The sequence below is a fragment of the Notolepis coatsorum genome, assembly GCF_963971535.1.
Source record: "Notolepis coatsorum genome assembly, chromosome: 9".
Taxonomy (NCBI): Eukaryota; Metazoa; Chordata; class Actinopteri; order Aulopiformes; family Paralepididae; genus Notolepis; species Notolepis coatsorum.
Genome location: NC_140173.1, coordinates 50,789,054 through 50,808,904, shown reverse-complemented (window position 1 = coordinate 50,808,904; position 19,851 = coordinate 50,789,054). Strand labels below are relative to the sequence as shown.

The following is a 19,851-nucleotide window of genomic DNA, read 5'->3' as shown; positions in this document are numbered from 1 at the left end:
AGTGACCTGACAAAAAAACCCAAAGAAATATATAATTTTTATTTATTAATTTTTTTTTTCAAGTACCACCAGTAGTACCACCAAGTACCACCAGTGGTACGCGTACCACAGTTTGAGAACCACTGCTCCACTGGTTCTGACCTGGGTTCTGACCTGGGCTCCGACCTGGGCTCCGACCTGGGTTCTGACCTTCACAGCCATCCTCAGTCACTTTGGGCCCCCTGGCTTCCTTCCCCTTGGCCATGGTGCTGCGGCACAGAGGGACACGCGCGCACACACACACACGCACGCACAGTCACACACACACACACACACACACACACACACACACACACACACACACACACACACACACACACACACACACACACACACACACACACACACACACAGGGCAGGTTTAGTTAAACATTTCCCCTCAGCCTCTCGCTCGCGACGATCGCCCTCGAGAGAGTGATTTACAATAATTTATCTAATCTACGCTACAACACAGTAATACAGCACATAAAATAGGCCTGTGCGTGATGTGTTTATGTGTGTGTTTTGGGCTGATGATATTTACACAGAGACAAGGGCTTGTGTATGGCCGGGGGCAGTCGGGGGGGGGGGGGGGGGGGGGGGTGCTCTCTGGGGAATGAGAGGTGTGTGTGTGTGTGTGTGTGTGTGTGTGTGTGTGTGTGTGTGTGTGTGGTGTCTTGTCTGCGCTCCTGCCTGCTCACCCAGTGTAGCCTGTGGGGGTGTTTAAGAGCACGGCTCCCTAATTAAGGCTAATACTGGGGAACAATAGGCGAGAGGCGACGCAGGCTAATACAGGCACAACAAATGATCAGCGACGCTCCCTCACCATTCAACTGATTGAGCTGTTTGCCTCTTCCAGGCAAGCAAGGTGTGTGTGTGTGTACACGCGCGAGTGCGGATGGATGTGTAAACCTAGGTGTGTGTGTGCGAATGTGTAAACCTAGGTGTGTGTATGTGTGTAAAGCCGCAGATGTGCTATAGGTACATACTGTACTTACATTTACTTTTAAGTGTCTGTGTTTTTGTGAGTGAGTAATGCTCACGTGCATGAGTGCGCTGTACTCTATGTGTGTGTGTGTGTGGGGGGGGGGGGGGGGGGGGGGGTGCACGTGTGAGTCAAATCAGGACTTTGATAAATGATAGTTAAGAGTGTTTTGAGTGTGATGAGGGGCTGTGCTCTTCTCCCCTCCCTGTCTCAGAGAGCAGAGTGTGAGCGTGTGCGTCGGTGTCTTGTGTTCCACCCTAAGGCCCTCTCTCGCCTCATTCATCATGCTCAGGATGAGAGGGGCTATCCAGCGGTGCTTGTTCCCATTATAACCTCCTATAGCAAAAACGATTGCATGCAATTATTACCTGCAATTAGATACCGGGCCAAATGCAATGATTGATTTAGTGTGTGGTTTTACACAAATAATTTGGTCAAGAGTTATTGGGCTTTGGAAATTGGATGCACCCCACGAAGCTCCACTTTCGGTTTCTGGTTAAGTCTATGAAGGTGTCGGTGTACCGTAGTTTTTTTTTAATATGTCGTTTTTTTTTTTGGATCCACGGCATCAAGTTGTCTTTTGGTCTGGTCCTGTTTCCCTATCCTGTTGTTATAGTGTCTTTTTATAAACGTAGTTCCCTGTTTTTTTCTTTTCTTTTTTACGGACAAAGTCGTCTCTAGAACAGGGTTTTCCGTATGTCTGTCCCCACAAATGTACACCAATCACAGCTCACGCTGCTTGTTGGGTGGGTCTTGCCACATGGGTACAATTCCAATAGTGAGTTAATTTAACTTTGTTTGTTTGTAAGTTATGAAACACAGCTCTGTACCTTTTTTTTACTCTTTGACTTTTTTATTTTTAAACTTTTTTTTACTATATGAAGCACAATCTCAGGAGGGTCGTACAGAACCAATAATTTCACTATAATGTAATTATTAGCACACAGCACCATAACACCTGGACAAAAGGCAGGGGAACTATGTGAGAATGATATTCATTGAATACAGCTCAGCATTCAACACCATAGTCCCCTCCAAGCTCGTTGTCAAGCTCAGTGAACTGGGCTTGAACTACGACCTCTGCCAGTGGGTCTTGGACTTCCTGACAGGAAGACCCCAAGTGGTGAGCGCAGGAAACTGCACCTCCTCATCCATCAATCTCAACACAGGTGCCCCGCAGGGCTGTGTTCTGAGCCCCCTCCTCTACTCGCTTTACACCCATGACTGTGTGGCAAAGCACAACAGCAACACAATCGTCAAGTTTGCTGATGACACAACTGTGGTGGGCAAATGAAGAGAGGGCCTACCTGGGAGAGGTGGAGAACCTGGCGCTGTGGTCTTGACATGGACCACACACACAGACAGTGTAGTGAAGAAGGCATGGCAGCACCAGCTACTTCCTTAGGCGTCTAAGGAAGATCAAAGTGAGTCAGAAGAACAATAGACGCACAATAAATCAAATCAAATCAAATGTATTTGTAAGGCCCGACAACACACGTTAATGTCCCCATGGGCCGGACACGTCTTCTTTAAACAAGTCAAGAAGAAACATAACAATAAGTCAAGAACAAAACAAGAACACCATAAGGTCCAACAAATTTAAAATAAATGCAAAATAAATTAATGCAACACTCCCAGACATACCCCACGCAGAGGTAAGGAAAAACTCACTAAAACCTAGCAATAGGAAAAAATGCACCACAGGCAGTGTGAAGGAGAGAAACCTTAGAAGGGCCATTCAAGGGGGGATCTCCCTTCTTAGATGTCGGTGATAGTAGTGTTGCAGACGGACAGTTGGTAAGCATCCACTCGTGTGTAGTGAAACACAGATGAGTGCATGCAATAGCAACTGAACATTTTGAAAAATGTAAGATAGAGCTGATAGCGATAGAGAGCATCCTGACTGGTAACATCACCTCCTGGTTTGGGAATAGCACCGCACACGACCGCAGCAGACTACAGAGAGTGGCTCAATCAGCCAAACGCACAATTGGAGGTGGGCTTCCCACTCTCCAGGACATTTATAACAAGCATTGCAGGGCCATGGCTAAGAGAATAGTCAAAGACTCTAGCCAGCCACCCAAACAACTGCCTCTTTGCACTGCTGCGGTCAGGCAAGCGCTACCGGAGTCCCATAGCCGGTACAGAGACTCAAAAGTAGCTTCTATCCCCAGGCCATCAGGATGCTCAATGACTCTATGGCTCTATGCAACACTAACCCATCCATTCTACATTCATTGCACACACATCCACATGCACTAACTCACTATAAACAAACCACCTTACACACTTTAAACACTTTTTAACACTACACCATGTTGTATCTATTTATTACCAAAATATTTGCACATCTCTACCTAATTTTGGCATTTGTTGCATTTTGTACTCTAGTTTTGTATATTGTATATTTTGTATAGTGTTTGGTCTTTACTTATTTTTTTGTACTGTATGAAGCGCAATCTTAGGGCGCTCATACGGAACCAAGCATTTCATTGTAATGTACATGTACCTTATATGTGACGAATAAAACAAATCTTGAAACTTACTTTAAAAGTACTCTGTAAGTTGGATTTCCAGTTCAGAGCTGTGGGTGAAGTCGTTTCAACTTTTTACAGTAGCCTATGTGCTTTTGTAATGGCGGTGAAACGAAAACGGCTGGAATGTGTTGTTTGTATCTATCTCCGTCTCTCTCCGTCTCTCCCTCTACCAGGCAGGGGAAGTCCAGGTTATTGTTGTTTAACTGTGTTACTTAGCAACAGGGGCGCTTGGCGCCAGTGCTTTATTGCCATGTTACGGGCCCACAGAGGGAAAAGAGATTTCAGGAGTGGAATGTTTTCCTAATTTAGATTAAACAAATGTAGGACAGCTAAGGTGCTTTATGAGTGAAGTGTGTGAAATGTTCATCAGCACTGTCGTTTCAGCGTAGATGTGTTTTTGTGTTTCTGTAGCCAGACAGAAATGCTCTGATATTGTTATTGGAAACGGGCATTTTTATGGAGCAGTTCCTCCCGCTCAGCAGTTTCGCAAAAAATGCATGACTTCAGCCGCACCACGGTACCTCCCTTTTGAGCGAATGCTTATTAAAAGATCCCCTTACAACAGTCTCCGAGTGATCAGCTAAATTATAAAACAGTTGGAGAGGAAACTTCTATAGTTTGGAAAAAAGGTTTTTGTTGCTTTCTTAGCCGCGGAGCAGGGGGGAATCGCATCCATCTTCCTACTCTGACAGAATGTGGTGTTGTTATTCCTGTTTGACAAGCGGTCACCACCTTCTGCGAGCGCGCGGACAGAGGGTTCCCAGCGGTGCCGCGTGTCCAAAGCACCACGTTGAAAAACACACAGTATGAAAGAGGTTATTGTTCTCTTGCTAAACTTTGATTGTCAAGTCAAGTCAAGTACATTTTATTTATATAGCACATTCCTAAGCAGCGGCAGCTGGCACCAAAGTGCTTCACAGGCAGGTTGATAAAAGACAAAAATATAACGATGCAAGATATAAAATTAAAAACACAGTAAAACAATGAATGTAATAAAAACAGGTAGGACACAGTAAAGCAAAGAAGATAAAAATGGGCCAGGGGTCTAGTGGTGATTAAGGGGGGGGGGGGGGGGGGGGGCAGGGAGAACAAGTAAGTTTTTAAAAGTGATTTAAAAACCTGCAAGGTCTGGGCGGCTCGTATTTTGAGGGGGAGGGTGTTCCACAGTCTAGGCGCTGCGGCGGAGAAGGCTCTGTCTCCCCTAGTCTTGAGCCTAGTCTTGTAATCTCTGCAGACAGCCCGTGTTCGCAACACCCTATTAGGACAGTGCATTAGCTGGTGATGGATTCCAAAATACGCCTAACATTTTGGATTAGATTTGATTTTCATTGTTTTTCCCACAATTGATTTACAAACAATGGTTGGTTACCAGCCAGATTTGGCTAGAAGAATAAGTACATTTACCAGCCGCAGCCCTGGGAATTACAAGCAACTGGCCGATGGTTCCACCCTGCACAGCACACTATTTGTTAGAAGAGCTAAATCAAATTGCCTCCAACCCGTAGATGGCACCATAGACTATTATCAGTCTCTACATGTACACTGTTCACACTGAGAGGGCTTACCTCGCTCATATGAATGTTCCTACAGCTGTGTACACACGCTATCTTCACTCAACCCTTCACCTGCTCTATAGACCACTGCAACACTTCCGGTATTTTGAGCTCATGGGAGAGAGCGGGGGGAGGGGAAAGGGAGCGCGTTAATAAATGTTGATTAGAGCCTTGTAAAGGCAGCGGTCTATTCTGGAGCGGCCGCGTTAGAACCCGGCGTTACAAAACTGGTTGCTATGCAACGGAACAATCAAAACTTGGACTATTTTATTTTATTATTGCATGTACTTATTTGTGTTTCATTACACGTATTATGTACATGCTTACCAACTGTTTCAGCTTTTCAACTTTTTTCCCCTATTGCTAGGTTTTTAGTGAGTTTTTCCTTACCTTCTCGTGTCTGGGAGGGTTGCATTCATTTATTCATTTTACATTTTATTTTGGATTTCATGGTGTTTTGTTTTGTTCTTGATTTATTGTGATGTTTCTTCTTGACTTGTTTAAAGAATACGTGTCTGGCCGTGTGTTGTCGGGCCTTACAAATAAATTTGATTTGATTTTGATAGTGAGGGTAAATAGGATGTTGCTGACCGAAACAGAAAACTGTCTCTGTGACGTGACCGGCTGAATAAAAAAATATTGTATATTCAAAGGAAGGATAGAATATACATATACAGCCTTCTGTACAAATCAGACAAATGACTCAATGAAGAATATATCTTTATTTAAAGTTTTGCATTTGACATTGCAATATACCCATTCTAGAGAAGCAAAAAAATAAATCACTAGATTTTCTGTTTATTTTTTTAATATTTAAGAAATACAACTCAAAATGATTTGCTTTGAAATGTTACCATTTGGGGAATTGCGGTCTTAGGAACGCTAATAAATTAAGTTAATCCATAGTGAGTTTAACTTTATTCACAGCAGTGATTTAGTTAAAACAGGTGTTAAAGAAACTCCTGTAATCTGTAAGTGATATTGCCCGGTGTATTTATAACACAGGCTCGTGCTCTGCGTCTGACGGGAGAGTAATTGCAGACGCTTGTTTTTTTGAATCTGTTGATTAGGAAGAGTCCTGTGGCGGGGAAGACGGCTCTTCTGAAGTGGCAGGTAATCACTTATCTAATGAACATGATGCCACTTCATCTATACACTTCACCTGAGACATCGGAAATAGGAGATTCTTCTCTTTATGTCTTTGGCCTTAACAACACAGCAAGAAAATTGCCACGAGGAAATTAATGAATGGCTGCATTTTGATAGCGTTTCCCCTGTTACTACTAGTGCCACTCGAATAGGGTTGGGTACCGTTCACATTTGAACCGGTACCAGTACCAGTTCCTGGAATTCGGTTATCGGTACCCGACAGTACCTTTTTTTGTTTAATTAACTCTCTCTGGAATAATAAAACATTTAATTTCAGTTGTAAAAAAAGAAGTCCAAACTTTTCAATTTCACCATTGTTATTTATTTAGAACATTTTGTTATGTATTGTTGTAACACGCCACACAAAATAAATCACATGATCATGTATTAAATGTTTAAATTCCAACATTATCAGGCCATCCTCAGTAAATATTATCAAACTCCTCTGACCTTGTCTGGTCTTTCCTAAGACCCAAGAGATGGGACAGTAATATATATTTGTGAAAAAAAGGTTCCTTCTTGTCTAGTACAGTATATTACACTCTTATACTAAACATGTAAAGGTACTGAAATTTGGTACCGATTGATCTAGCATGAATCGGTACTCGGTAGTACTGATGTAATTTGGTCGGTACCCTTAAAAGTACAGAGTTCGGTACCCAACCCTACACTCGAAGCACTGTTACAATGGAATGACTGCATACATTTTTCAGCATGGGTAGCCTCAGTGGGTAGTGAACCCCTAGACCAACTTTTCTCCTAGAGCACCAACAAGTGCAATCCTAATGTTTAGAACGAATGGTTCTATCATAATACAGAATCCAAATAAGAACAATAGAGGTCTTGCATGGAATGTTTGTGTAGTTCTCTTTCTTCCAACATGGCTGCCTGTAACATAGCAACTAGGGATGGCCGATATTATCGGCCGACCGATATTATCGGCCGATATCGGCAGTAAAATGTGATATCGGAAAATATCGGTATCGGTAAAAAAATAAAAAAAAACAATAACAATATTGCATCCAGTGAAATTATTAGTTACCTGAAATTATTCCGTTTTTTTGGGGGGGAAACCCTGCATATATCGGTATCGGTTGATATCGGTTGATATCGGTATCGGAAATTAAGAGTTGGACAATATCGGAATATCGGTATCGGTAAAAAAGCCAATATCGAGCATCCCTAATAGCAACCATTGTTTTGTACATGGCGACGGAAGAGACGACGGTTGCTATGTGCAAAACAACGGTTGCTATGTGTTGATATGTGTTTACCATAGAACAGTCATGTGCTTTTCCAGTGTTTTACCTACTCTACCACTGCACAGAAATTTGGTATTTTATTTCGAAAGTGGTTACCTATGGTTACAGGCAGCCATGCTGGAAGAAAGCAAACTACACAAACATTCCCTGTACTGCACTAGAACCAAATTTGACCAAGGTGTGACCCCAGGTGTACACATCCACTTTGACCAGGACAGGGGTAGTCCAAGACTCCCAACCACCCCAGCTACAGAAGACATAGGGCAAACACTGATGATGTATGACATTGGTTTGTGTGTGTCGTTGATCTACAGGTACAGTATGTATAATCCTTTTTTACATACCTGTAGATACTATCTATATCTGTACATATCCCTTACCTACTCTTACTAGCTATACCGCTGGCCAGTATGCATTACTGCCGTGCCATAGGGAGGTGTAGTGGTTACTGTCACCCCCCCCGGTCCAACAGGACCGGTCATCGGACTTACAGCACCACTCATGAACAATACACCACTGCATTTGTGTTTGTCTATGTTTATTAATTTGTTATCTGTTGTGCTCACTTGTTTGTTGTCTGTGTATCTATTGTCTGTTGTGCCCCATTGTCTAGTGTATTCTCCCCCTGTGTCTGTATCTATGTGTTATTTAGGCCATGTCCCCACGTATCTGGATCTTTTGCCAAACGCACATTTTATTCCACGATTGGGCCTTTCATCCACACGTAAAGGGTGTTTTCAGAGACATAAACGGAGATTTTCTCAAACGCATTTTAAAGTGAAGATTTTCCAAAATATCCGTTCAGTGGATCCGTGCAGCCACTGTAAACGCATAGTCTAGATAAACGATGACGCCACAGCTCACTACGCATGCTCAGACTGTGGCGGGCCGTAATAATATCTGGCCCGTCAGATTGTTTGGCGAATATTACTTTACTATTTCTCTAATATATATCAGACCGACTATAGACTAGCTAGGCTATATATTTCAGCTATAATGTCCTAACGGAGAAACTACCACCACCTAAAACATCCTTATTACACCTTGTTTTATCCATATAGGCAGTAGCGCTTTGAAGTAATAATAACTTCGGTGGACTTGGTGCTGAAATGTCATTCAAACTATCCTTACTTATATATGCGACGACAGCACCACACGTGAACAGTACAATGCAATTAATGAATGTTGTAATTAGTATATATATAGTTTGCTTTGTGATAAGGACTCGCCATTTAGTTTCAGAATCCGGAGATTGTTAGCCCCTTTCGTGACTGTGATGCACAGAGTGAATCCACAGTCACTTGCTCCTCGATAGGAAATCAACCTAGATTTACCCTGAAGACTGGTTCTAACCGAACCGTTCGTTATACAAGTATCACAGAGAAATGTCAAAGGTACTCACAGTTGCATGAGGGTTTCGAACAGAGACACGGGATGGTTTGAAAGCTTGGCGTTGCTAATAAACATTTTAAATATTTTTTATAAACTGCTCAAAACGGCATTATTTCCGGCGTTGGCTGCCTGGTGTGATCACAGCGCATGCGCATCATGCACCCAACGCCGGAAATAATGCCGTTTTGAGCAGTTTATAAAGAATATTTAAAATGTTTATTAGCAACGCAGAGATTTCAAACCATCCCGTATCTCTGTCCGAAACCCTCGTGCAACTGTGAGTACCTTTGAAACGTCTCTGTGATACTTGTATAACGAACGGTTCAGTTAGAACCAGTCCTTCATGGTAAATCTAGGTTGGTTTCCTATTGAGGAGCAAGTGACTGTGGATTCACTCGGTGCATCACAGTCACGAAAGGGGCTAGGAGATTGTGATCTCAACATTGACATTGTATCTCTCTGTCGCCCAGTACGCAGAAGTAAAGCATTGAATCCTGACATATCTAGATTGGTTGTTTCCTCTGGACTGCATAATCCTCCGCTACTGTATATCTATCTATTTATCATCTTGTATGTCAATATAGCCAATGGAAATGCTAGGAATGGTCAAGTGGGCTGGGTGAACCAATGGACAATTCCTATCGTTTCTCAGTCGTCCTGACCGCTCGTACATCGCTTATCGCCACCTGCTGGCCTGCATGCTTGTTGGAGCAATTCATATGCGTTTGTGTTTGTGTCTGGATGGAGTTTTTTTTTTAACACTGTGGTGTGGACAGGGATTTTATTTTAAACAGAGCCTGAGAATATCCGTTTGGCAAAAGATCCAGATACGTGAGGACATGGCCTGAGTCTTGTCATGTTTCAGTATGTTACCCCAGGTTGTTTCAGTCTTTCCCACACAGCTGGGGCTTGTTCCCAATCATCCTCATGTGTCAATTAGTCTGTGTATATTAGTGTTGTTTGCCCTGCCCTCCTGTGCTGGACCATTGTTCATGTTACCCTCGTCCTGTGTGCTGTCAAACTATTATGTTCTCCGTATTCCCCGTGAGTCAGTTTTGTATTGTTTTCCACGTTCAGTAAAGAACGTATTACCGTACTTTTCGCACTATAAGCCGCACCTGACTATAAGCCGCAGCAGCTAAATTGAATGATGTGTACATATATAAGCCGCACTGGACTATAAGCCGCAGGTGTTTTAATGTTTAATTACCATATGCAATTAGCATTGGGACACAATACTGTCGGACAAATAACAAGAATTAACTAATTTACAAGTTGTATTAAGTTTAGCAAATAAGGGAACAGATAATTAACATTTCAATGCAGTCAAAAAAGATATATTTTGATTTTTACATTTTCGGATTTGGTCACGTCGAGTCGCATATAAGCCGCACCGTTATATAAGCCGCAGGGTCGAAAAATGGGGGAAAAAGCCGCGGCTTATAGTCCGAAAAGTACGGTACTTTATTCCACGACTCGTGCTTCCTCTATTTCATCCGTCACTACCTCAAGTCTGCATTCTGGGTTCTCCTCCTCTCTACCATCGACATGCCAACGAAACGTTCCAGGAATCGTAACAGGTTACGTCATTGTCGTTTTTCCGTGTTCCACCCTCTGTCCAACGCAATGTATTTCCCCATTGCCCATTTCTAAATCGTCTCGTTTAAAACAAATAAAGCATTAACATGCATGTAGGCATGGTGTACCGTTCTGTGCGTATTCATCCACAATCTATAGCTCAACATGAAAATATTCGCAAATAATCATAAAAAAAAATGTATTTCAACCAAAAATGCTTAAACAATAATGTTAGTGATAGAAGGGACCTCGTTTTGTGCAAAAAATGTAAAGCTTTTCAATTTCCATGCGGCAAAATTGTTACAATAGCCGATAATCCATTTTCCCAATGATGAATCCTATACGGGTGGACCTCCAAAGTGACGTCAGACTACACCTCCCTATAGGGTCCTTATACCTGTACATCACTGTACATAATAATACTATGATAATACTATAATACTGTACATACATCTGATTAGCATTATTACTCAGTAGTAGTACTGATTTATAATATACTCTACTTTAATCACCTGTACATTGTATATTGCTATTGCACTTTACTGTTACATTTGCACTCTGGTTAGACGCCAAACCTCTTTTCATTGTACTGTACCTGTTCTGTATAATGATGACGATACATTTGAATCTACTGACTACTGCTACTGTCTGCCACCTTCACAGAAAGGTGAGATGAGTAACTTTGAGTACCTGATGCATCTCAATACCCTGGCTGGGAGGACGTACAATGACCTCATGCAGTATCCAGTGTTCCCCTGGGTCCTAGCTGACTACCGGTCTGAGGTAAGCGCTAGCTAGAACAGAATACATGATTTTTCAAATCCTTTAAAGTTTGTGAAAACCAAGGCCGTTTCACACTAAATGACCGCTCTTTCCAACATTTCTTATCAAATTTTCAAAATAATAATGCACAAATGGTGACGATCGAACCAAGGATGGAGGATCACACACTGAATTACTTGAGTCCAAAGAGACAACGTCATTGACTTCAGACTGAAATAATTTTGTCCAGGGGCTAGTGCTCGACGGGATTATCATTAGTATTATTATTACTGATATTTTCTTTTCATAATATTTTCTTTTTATAGTGTGGAAATTTGGGTTGTATGAAATTTTTTTCATTGGAGTTGCATAGGATAATAGTGTGACGGGGGTAGGAATACATACGTTTACACTTCATCCTACTCCTTTTCGAACATTACTGTTTTGCTTGTTTGTTTTTTAATTTGTTTATTACTTTATTGTTTTATTTAAATTTTGTATTTATTTCAATGAAATAAATAAACGCATTCATTCATTCATTTTTGGATGGGCTAAATCAGTGCTAAAATCAGGCAAACTTTTGTGTCGCCGGCTTTGGGGCTAGGCCAGAACCACACAGGGTCATCTACTTATCCTTGTATTGTCACCCTCCATCTGTCTGGATAGACCCTAGATCTGTCCAATCCAGCGACGTTCCGGGATCTGTCTAAGCCAATGGGAGCTCAGACAGAGAAGAGGAAAGAGAGGTTCATCGAGAGATATGAGGAAGTAGAGAATAGTGACGTTGAAGGTATGATCAGTTTAACTTCTCACATTTCTTTTGATGATTGGAGTTTTATTTTCTTCCATTTCTAGACAAGTCAATCTGTAGCACATACATTGATTTGACTGTTCTCACTTTATTAACCCTTTCCCCGCCAATAATGTCGTACAACGGGTTTCAAGTTCATGCGAATTCTGCCAATAACGGCGTACGACGTGATTCTGATCATAATTTCATATTTTCGCCATGGCCATATTTCACTCACGGAGCCTTGTCGGATGCTGTGTGAGCCAGCACAACTCTGCAACGCTTCAATACTGCCACCTGGTGGCTGATCGGCGAGTTGCAACCGGAAGTGGATCTCTTGTGATCCCGGTGCGTCTCCCTATTACGTCCGGCCACTCGTTTATCGTCACGGGAGTCTATACACACACCGTGGATATGGATCTTTGCCATAACTCAATAATCTACATGATTTGGGCGTGTATTAGTAATATACAAACCGGAAATGGATCGCCTAGATCCCCACCACATAACTGGGATCTGTTTGCTCCACTCTCATCGCCCAACGGTACGAGGAGACTGACGTGAGTTTCAGCGTTTTTGTTTATCATTTTCGATACAAACTGCTCTGATCAATATATCACCCATACTACATGAAGCATCTAACGACTATCACGGAATTATAAACGACCCCCCCCCTCCGTTCACCCGCGCATGATCAGTCATACCGTTTAGGACCATGTACAGTTGACATTTTTAATATAGCGTCGATCGGTATCAAACTGCATTTGATGATCTAATATATGCATTTGTGCCTATATCTCACGTTCTGGGAAATACTGCAGAAAACGATAAAAACATTTATACTCTAGACGGTATTAGCATATGAATGTGTGAATGAAAAAGTAAAACGTTCCTACATCCTGAACGATAGTTAATCGACGTTGAATGGGCCATAGTAATGTCAATTTAGCAATACAATTTTAAAAGTTATAGCCCTGCAAAGAAGGTGAACATCTCCATAGACTTACAGTGCTGGCAGAGATCAAACAGCGATGGATATAAGCGTGGCAGAGAATGGGTTAATAAAAAAACCAATTGCATTTCCAATGCATAGTTGGTTAGAAAATACATTTCTATATATTTCAGCTATAATGTCCTAACGGAGAAACTACCACCACCTAAAACATCCTTATTACACCTTGTTTTATCCATATAGGCAGTAGCGCTTTGAAGTAATAATAACTTCGGTGGACTTGGTGCTGAAATGTCATTCAAACTATCCTTACTTATATATGCGACGACAGCACCACACGTGAACAGTACAATGCAATTAATGAATGTTGTAATTAGTATATATATAGTTTGCTTTGTGATAAGGACTCGCCATTTAGTTTCAGAATCCGGAGATTGTTAGCCCCTTTCGTGACTGTGATGCACAGAGTGAATATATATATATATATATATTAGAATAATGTCACCAATTGGAATCCCTGACCCCCGAAACTCGCTACAAAGTGGTATGATCCGGGTCAGTTTTTCCCCCTCCTTTTTCCTCCGATTTTCTCCCATCCCAATGTTAGTCGTTATGCCAATTCCAAATCCCCTTCCTGGTCACTGCGCACTTACCCCCCACAGTCGGTCTGGGAGAGTGGAGGCTATCACGTGCTTCCTCCGACACACGTCCAGCCAATCAACCGCTTCTTTTCACCTGGCAGCGCGGACTCTCACTGAGAGGGTGTAACGTGTGGAAGGATCACACTACCCCCCTTAGATCCTATCCGCGCTGAGCAGGCACCCCGACCGAACTGTAGGAGTCGCTGTTTACAACGACCCGGACCCACCCCGCCAGCTTTTCCCACCCTCTAATACAGCCAATTGTATTAGTGTGAACGGCCAGCCAAGCTGGTGACACCGCCGGAGCTGTGAGCTGGATTCGAACAGGCGAATCCAGCGTCTCCGGTGTTGGTGACGAACGCAATCTCCGCTACGCCACCTGACCGCCCTGATCCGGGTCAGTTTTAACCGCTGTGATGCGCTCCCTGCTGCAGGAGACCTGGCGGCCCGGTGCCACTACTGTACCCACTACTCCTCCGCCATCATCGTGGCCTCCTTCCTGGTTCGCATGGAGCCCTTCTCACACACCTTCCAGACACTACAGGTGAGGCCTCCTTCTAAGGCTGAGCCCGAACATTCGAACGTTCTAACGTTTGTTCGTTACGTTGGCATTCGAATTCTAAATCAACATTTGAATTTTATATTTTTTATACATTTATTTTTATTATTATTATAAAAGAAATTATATATTTTTTTTATGTGTCTATTCATTCTGTTTAAACCAATGGGGTTTTTCTTCACAGTTGCAGATAAAGATTAGGCTACACTAATATTATAGTATTAAAAAAAAATGCTGAGTTATATTCATTAAAGAAAGTTGATTTAATAAAATAAAAAAATACTAATTTAATCAGTTTAATCACTTTATTTAAATTGAGGATTTAGTTTGAGGATATTTATTAAAACAAAAACAAACGTTCTTTTGAAAAAAAGATAATTTGAATTTATTATTATTATTTGTTTAATTAAAAACGAAGGTTCGAACGTTCGTTCGAAAAACCCTGACGAAGTTCGAATCCCAAAAACAGGCTTCAGGGACAGCCTTACTGTACCTCCTCCCTGGTGCCTCAGGGAGCTCTTCTTCTCCCAGACACTACAGGTGAGGCCTCCTGCCTGGGGATGTTTTAACTACAGCCAGGCTCCGCACGTCTGGAGGTATTGAACTCCGTAAGATGAGATATTCCTTTATTGATCCCCTTGGGGGGGAAATTCAGGCGTCATAGCAGAATGGGGGAGGGGGGAGGGGAGGTACAGGTATGGGCAGGGTAATAGTATAAATACATAAATATAGGCAATACAATTTGATCTGCATATAAAAAATATGACAACAAATGAACAGTGTAAACAATATAATTAAATCTGAATATAAAAATATGAGAAAAAGGTCTGCTGACTGGGTCCAAGGTCAGGATTAGTAGATAGGAAGTTATATCTTGTAGCAATTACATGATTCTAGGGCTGGAAGGTATAGCAAATATGAAGGTATATCGTCATAGATCTGTGCAAAGAGATGGATTTTTACGTATGGATTTAAACTATATACATAGGTAAAACATATCGTAAGACATACTATATATTTATATTTTTAAGTTAATCAAACATTTTTCCTTACATCAGTATTAAAAGGTAGACCATTTTAAATGAAATAGGACCATGGCAACTGTATTACAAGATAAAGATATAAAACAGATCACATTGGTAATATAAAACTATACAGTCAAATACCGTCAGAAATCTATTTTTTTTTCACTGAAACAGAAGTTTCAAAGTCTTATTTTCATGACATCAGCATCTTCTCTATTTGTTTCCTTTTTAAAATAATTCAATTGAAATGTTGTGGTTGTTGTTGTTGTCTCAGTTCACTGTTCCCTTGCTGTGTAAACAGAACATGCTGTGTATGGAGGGGTTACTGTAGCCGTTCTTCAATTAATACATTTAGTCACTCGATTTCACAATCACTACAATTAAGAAAATAAGTTATCATTTGCCAGTTTGCAAATGTAATGTCAATACACTCCCTTTCTATGCAACAGCAATCATTTGTTCTGATTACACAGTGACATAGCCTCCCTGCTTGACACTCAGCATCAAGGGTTGGTTTGGGGGGAAGTCCTTGCGACATACTAGCGTCATGTCCAAGGGGTGTACTTGTACATCAAGCTGCCTCACGCTACGGAAACAGGAGATAGGCTCCTTCCCCATGTGCCGTTACGTAAGGCAACACAGTGACCTGATAGTAAATTAGCACATTTCCCAGCAGTGGGGTGCAACACAGACAAAGACTGTGTACACTGTGGGAACCTTCAGCTGCGACCAGCAGCTCTATTTGTCGGTTGGTCGGTTGGTTGGTAATTTTGTTGGTTGTATTGGTCGGTTGGTCCACAAAGTTCCCCACCCTCTAGTATCCACAGCTTTCGCCCTAGTTCATGCCAATAGGGAGGTGTAGTCTGACATCACTGGTTGTTCCACCCGTATAGGGATTTATCATTGGGAAAATGGATTATCGGTATTGTAACAATTCTGCCGCATGAACATTGGCAAGCTTTCCATTTTTGCACTAAATGAGTTCCCTTCTACCACTAACATTATTGTTTAAGCATTTTTGGTTGAAATAAAGGTAGTTATAAGGTTTTTAATTTGTCGTAAAAAAAGAACTACATTTACCAGTAGGCAGCCTGTTGTTCAGTAGCCAGTAGGCAGCCTGTTAGGCTGTCACCAAACAACGTCACGGCAAGCTGATATCAAGCTAGCTAGCTAGCTAATGTTAAGATTACCTAGCTAAACGTACTAGACGTTAGCAATGTCTACTGTCATGAACCATTTTAAATTGGGGCATGTAGAGGAGTTTCGGGAACGTGCAGGTCCTCTTCTCAGACCTGTGGGGCAAACACTGCACACGCATCATGCCGGCTAGCAAGCTAGCTAGCTACAACGTTACAAGCTCAAAAACCTTATAACTACTACTACTGTCGTGCCCATAAGTTCCCTGGCAGAATACTTTGTTTGTGAGGACAAAGGTATACAAAGAGGAGAGAACCATTTTAAATCGGGGCATGTTAGGAGTTTCGGGAATGCCGGCTAGCAAGCTAGCTAGCTAGCTAGCTAGCTACTAACGTCATGTAAAAAACAATAACGTTATAAACTATACACAATATGTACAATGAAACAATGATTTACATTAGTATTTACAGTGATTTAATATGCAGCGAAATAACGTTATACGATTTAAATTATAAATACAAATATGGTAACGTGGTTGTGGCTTTTACAAATAGTGGTTATATTATTGTATAGCTTACGCTCTGCACTCTAGTGAAACTATCCCTTTATCCAATTTAGCACTGAATCATTTTTCTCCACATGTACACACCCATCCGCCTGGCCACACCCACATCCGCTCCTCTACATAAGCGGGGTTGTGGCCACACTAACAGCTCCTTCCCTATTTTCACCACCGAAAAGTGACTGTATACACCACTTTAGTTTAGTGCCGAAATAGTTATTGGAAAGGAGTTACGTTTGGAGAAAAGGAGCTGCGTTGACATTATATCTTTGTTTTCTCTCTCACAATCTTTCGAGGAAATACAGCGATAATGTCTTTGCCACCGGAGTGTTTAGAAGATGATGATCATTCTGACCTCCACCGGCGCTTCGTATTAGGGGCTCGCATCGCTGAGCAATCCCCGCCGGCATTGCCTCCGGCTCTGCAGCTGGACACTTTGCTTGGGAGGCGATCGGCCGTGTGAGGGCTGACGGCCTCTCTGGGCGGGTGATGTTTTTTGCGACGTGGGCGCCAGGTGTGTCGGTTGTGGGGGGAACAACTACACAGCTTACGAAGGTCGGCTCCAGGCTAGGATCCTTTTCGCTGCCCCTTAGCGGCGTGGAGGGGGTTCTAGTTTGATGCCCCACGATAACATTAGCTCCTCTTCAAGTGAAGTCGTAGCTTTGTTTTCCTGGGACCGTGATTCCGAATCTGCGGTTAAATTCCCCGGGTCTCTGGACAAACGGATACCCACTGTCGCCGTGCCGGCCCCGCGAGGGAGGTGAGCTTGGTGTTCGTTATGAGAATATCTCCATCCTCAGGTCGGCTATAGCCCGCGTTCAATGAGGGGCTTGGTGCCGACACAGCTGTGTCTGAAGAGAGACGTGTGTTGCCTTTTTCCCTTTTTTCTTCGGATAAGAAGAGGAAAAGACAGCGTCTGTCTGAAGTGTTGGCCTGTATTGCTTTTCTCACGTTGTACAGTTTTCAGTAGTAGCCGCTTAGCTTGCTTCTGCGTTAGCTAGTGGCTAGCGATAGCCGGTATGAGCTAACTGTTAGCCAGCTGTTTAGCTACGACGTTAGCTGCCGGCTGCGCTCGGCTGGGAACGTTAGCTTGATGCTATCAGTTAGCCTAGAGTTAGCTGTTTAGCTTGTGCTACAACCATTGGCATAGCCGTGAGAATAGCAGGCCCTGGCACTCTGACTACGACATCATCTTTGGCAGAAGATGTCGTCGGGCCTGCGCCATGACCGGCTGCAGGAGGGGGGCGTCACGCCGGAGCGAGGCTCCGGCCATTGCTTCTTCTGGCCTAGCCAGCGAGAGGCCTTCGTCGACGTGGTGGACCAACCTGTGTTGCGGCCTTTCGTCCTGCGTTCCTTGGTGCAGGTAAGGTGTCCATTGGACATTACCCCACTCTTCCTTCCTTCCCCTCCCGAATGTTTTTTGTTAATAATGATGTCTTTGTCTACAAAACATATGTTACTTCACTACATTTGGAGATACGACATGTGCTATGTGAGAATTGTCTTGGTCGCTTTGTATAGCTTGGGTTAGCGTTGGCCAAGGCCTTTCTCTCTACCTAGGAACAGCGTTGTTTTTTTACGTTATTAAAAATGAACTGGGTTTTTTGTTGTATGATGAGAAGTTGTGTGTCTTCATGTAACGTTTAGACAACGTGGCTGAGCCCACAACTGGCTGGGTTACCCTACAATGCTGTGCATAGTGGCATATGATCGAGGGCTGAGTCCCTCTCTTAGCTTGTTATTCTTTACTTGAGGGTAATGATGAAAATAACAAGTGGCAATTTTTTTTCACACATAAGCAGAGCTGTGGGAAACCTGTTTCAAACAAGGTCTTCGGCTGTGCTGGCATGCATGATGTAAAGCTTTTACTCTACACATTTGGCGTCGTATCAGGGGTAAGGTGGTGAGGGGTGGGTGAAATTATTCCCCGGTTTGCCCCTGCCCCCCCCCCCCCCCCCCATCCCCTCAAATATGATTTTGTTTACAAAATGTGTGTTGATTCACTATATTTTTGGGGATACGGTGTAAATCCCTCAGCTTCTGCGGGGGTTGTGCTCTTGCTTAGAGAGAGGCATTTTCTCTGAAAATAGTTTGGTCGCTGTCATGTAGACTTAGCAAGGCCTGTGACCAGCATTTAATCGAGGACTTATGTCTTCTCTCATCATAAAAAACGGCGTTCCTCTTACAGTAGTGAGAGTGAACTTTTTGCCCTTTTTTGTTGTGATAGAGGGTTGTGTGTATCGTATTCACGTTAAGTAAACGTGGCTTTGAATCCACAACTGGGTTAGGTGTTGGCCTACAGAAGTTACATGTGTAGCTCTTGTGCCAGGGCCCTTGGCCCCTCTCTTGATCTGTGTTTTTCTTACTTTAGGGTAAAGGTGTAAAAATTCAGGTGGCAAGTTCGCACATGAGCCTGAAGCCATGTATAAAACCAGTTTTTGCACAGACGAGGTTATCGTCTGTGGCTGGCGTGCAGAATGTGAAGCTGTTACCCTAACACAGGGGTCGGCAACCTGCGGCTCCGGAGCCGCATGCGGCTCTTTAGCCAATCAGCTGCGGCTCCCAGGCCCAAAAAAATAATAATTTTTTACTTTGATTTTAATTTAAATTTTAAATTTTATTTTGGGGATCGATGTCATACTGTGACACTGAAATGAAAAAAGATTTCATCAACTAAAATATTTAGTCAACTAAAATATTTCATCAACTAAAATATACAGTACGTCACACCAGTTCCACTCCCTGTTAGGATGGGTGGGTCACGGGATTTCCCCCCGGCCATGGGATACGTCACTGGGTGCGTTTCCTATTGGCCAGGAGACATCCATGAGGTTACAGGCTCTGTGCTGCAGACCACTGTCTTTATCAAAGTTGGATGATGCGTTGCATTCGAAACCTGTTCGTTTTCTGCTCTGCTCTCTATTACAGTGTGTATTGGGCCGTTGGTCA

At 42.7% G+C, this 19,851-nt stretch overlaps 1 protein-coding gene across 1 annotated transcript in view; it reads left to right on the top strand.

Moving 5' to 3' along the window:
• wdfy4 (WDFY family member 4) overlaps positions 1–19,851 on the top strand; it is a gene marked incomplete at its 5' end in the record, with an annotated part of 306,077 nt that overhangs the window by 247,094 nt on the left and 39,132 nt on the right. Inside the window, 4 exon segments of the mRNA XM_084321866.1 lie at positions 6,164–6,206; positions 11,138–11,257; positions 11,903–12,026; positions 14,054–14,163. Coding sequence (XP_084177992.1) covers positions 6,164–6,206; positions 11,138–11,257; positions 11,903–12,026; positions 14,054–14,163 — 397 coding nt within the window.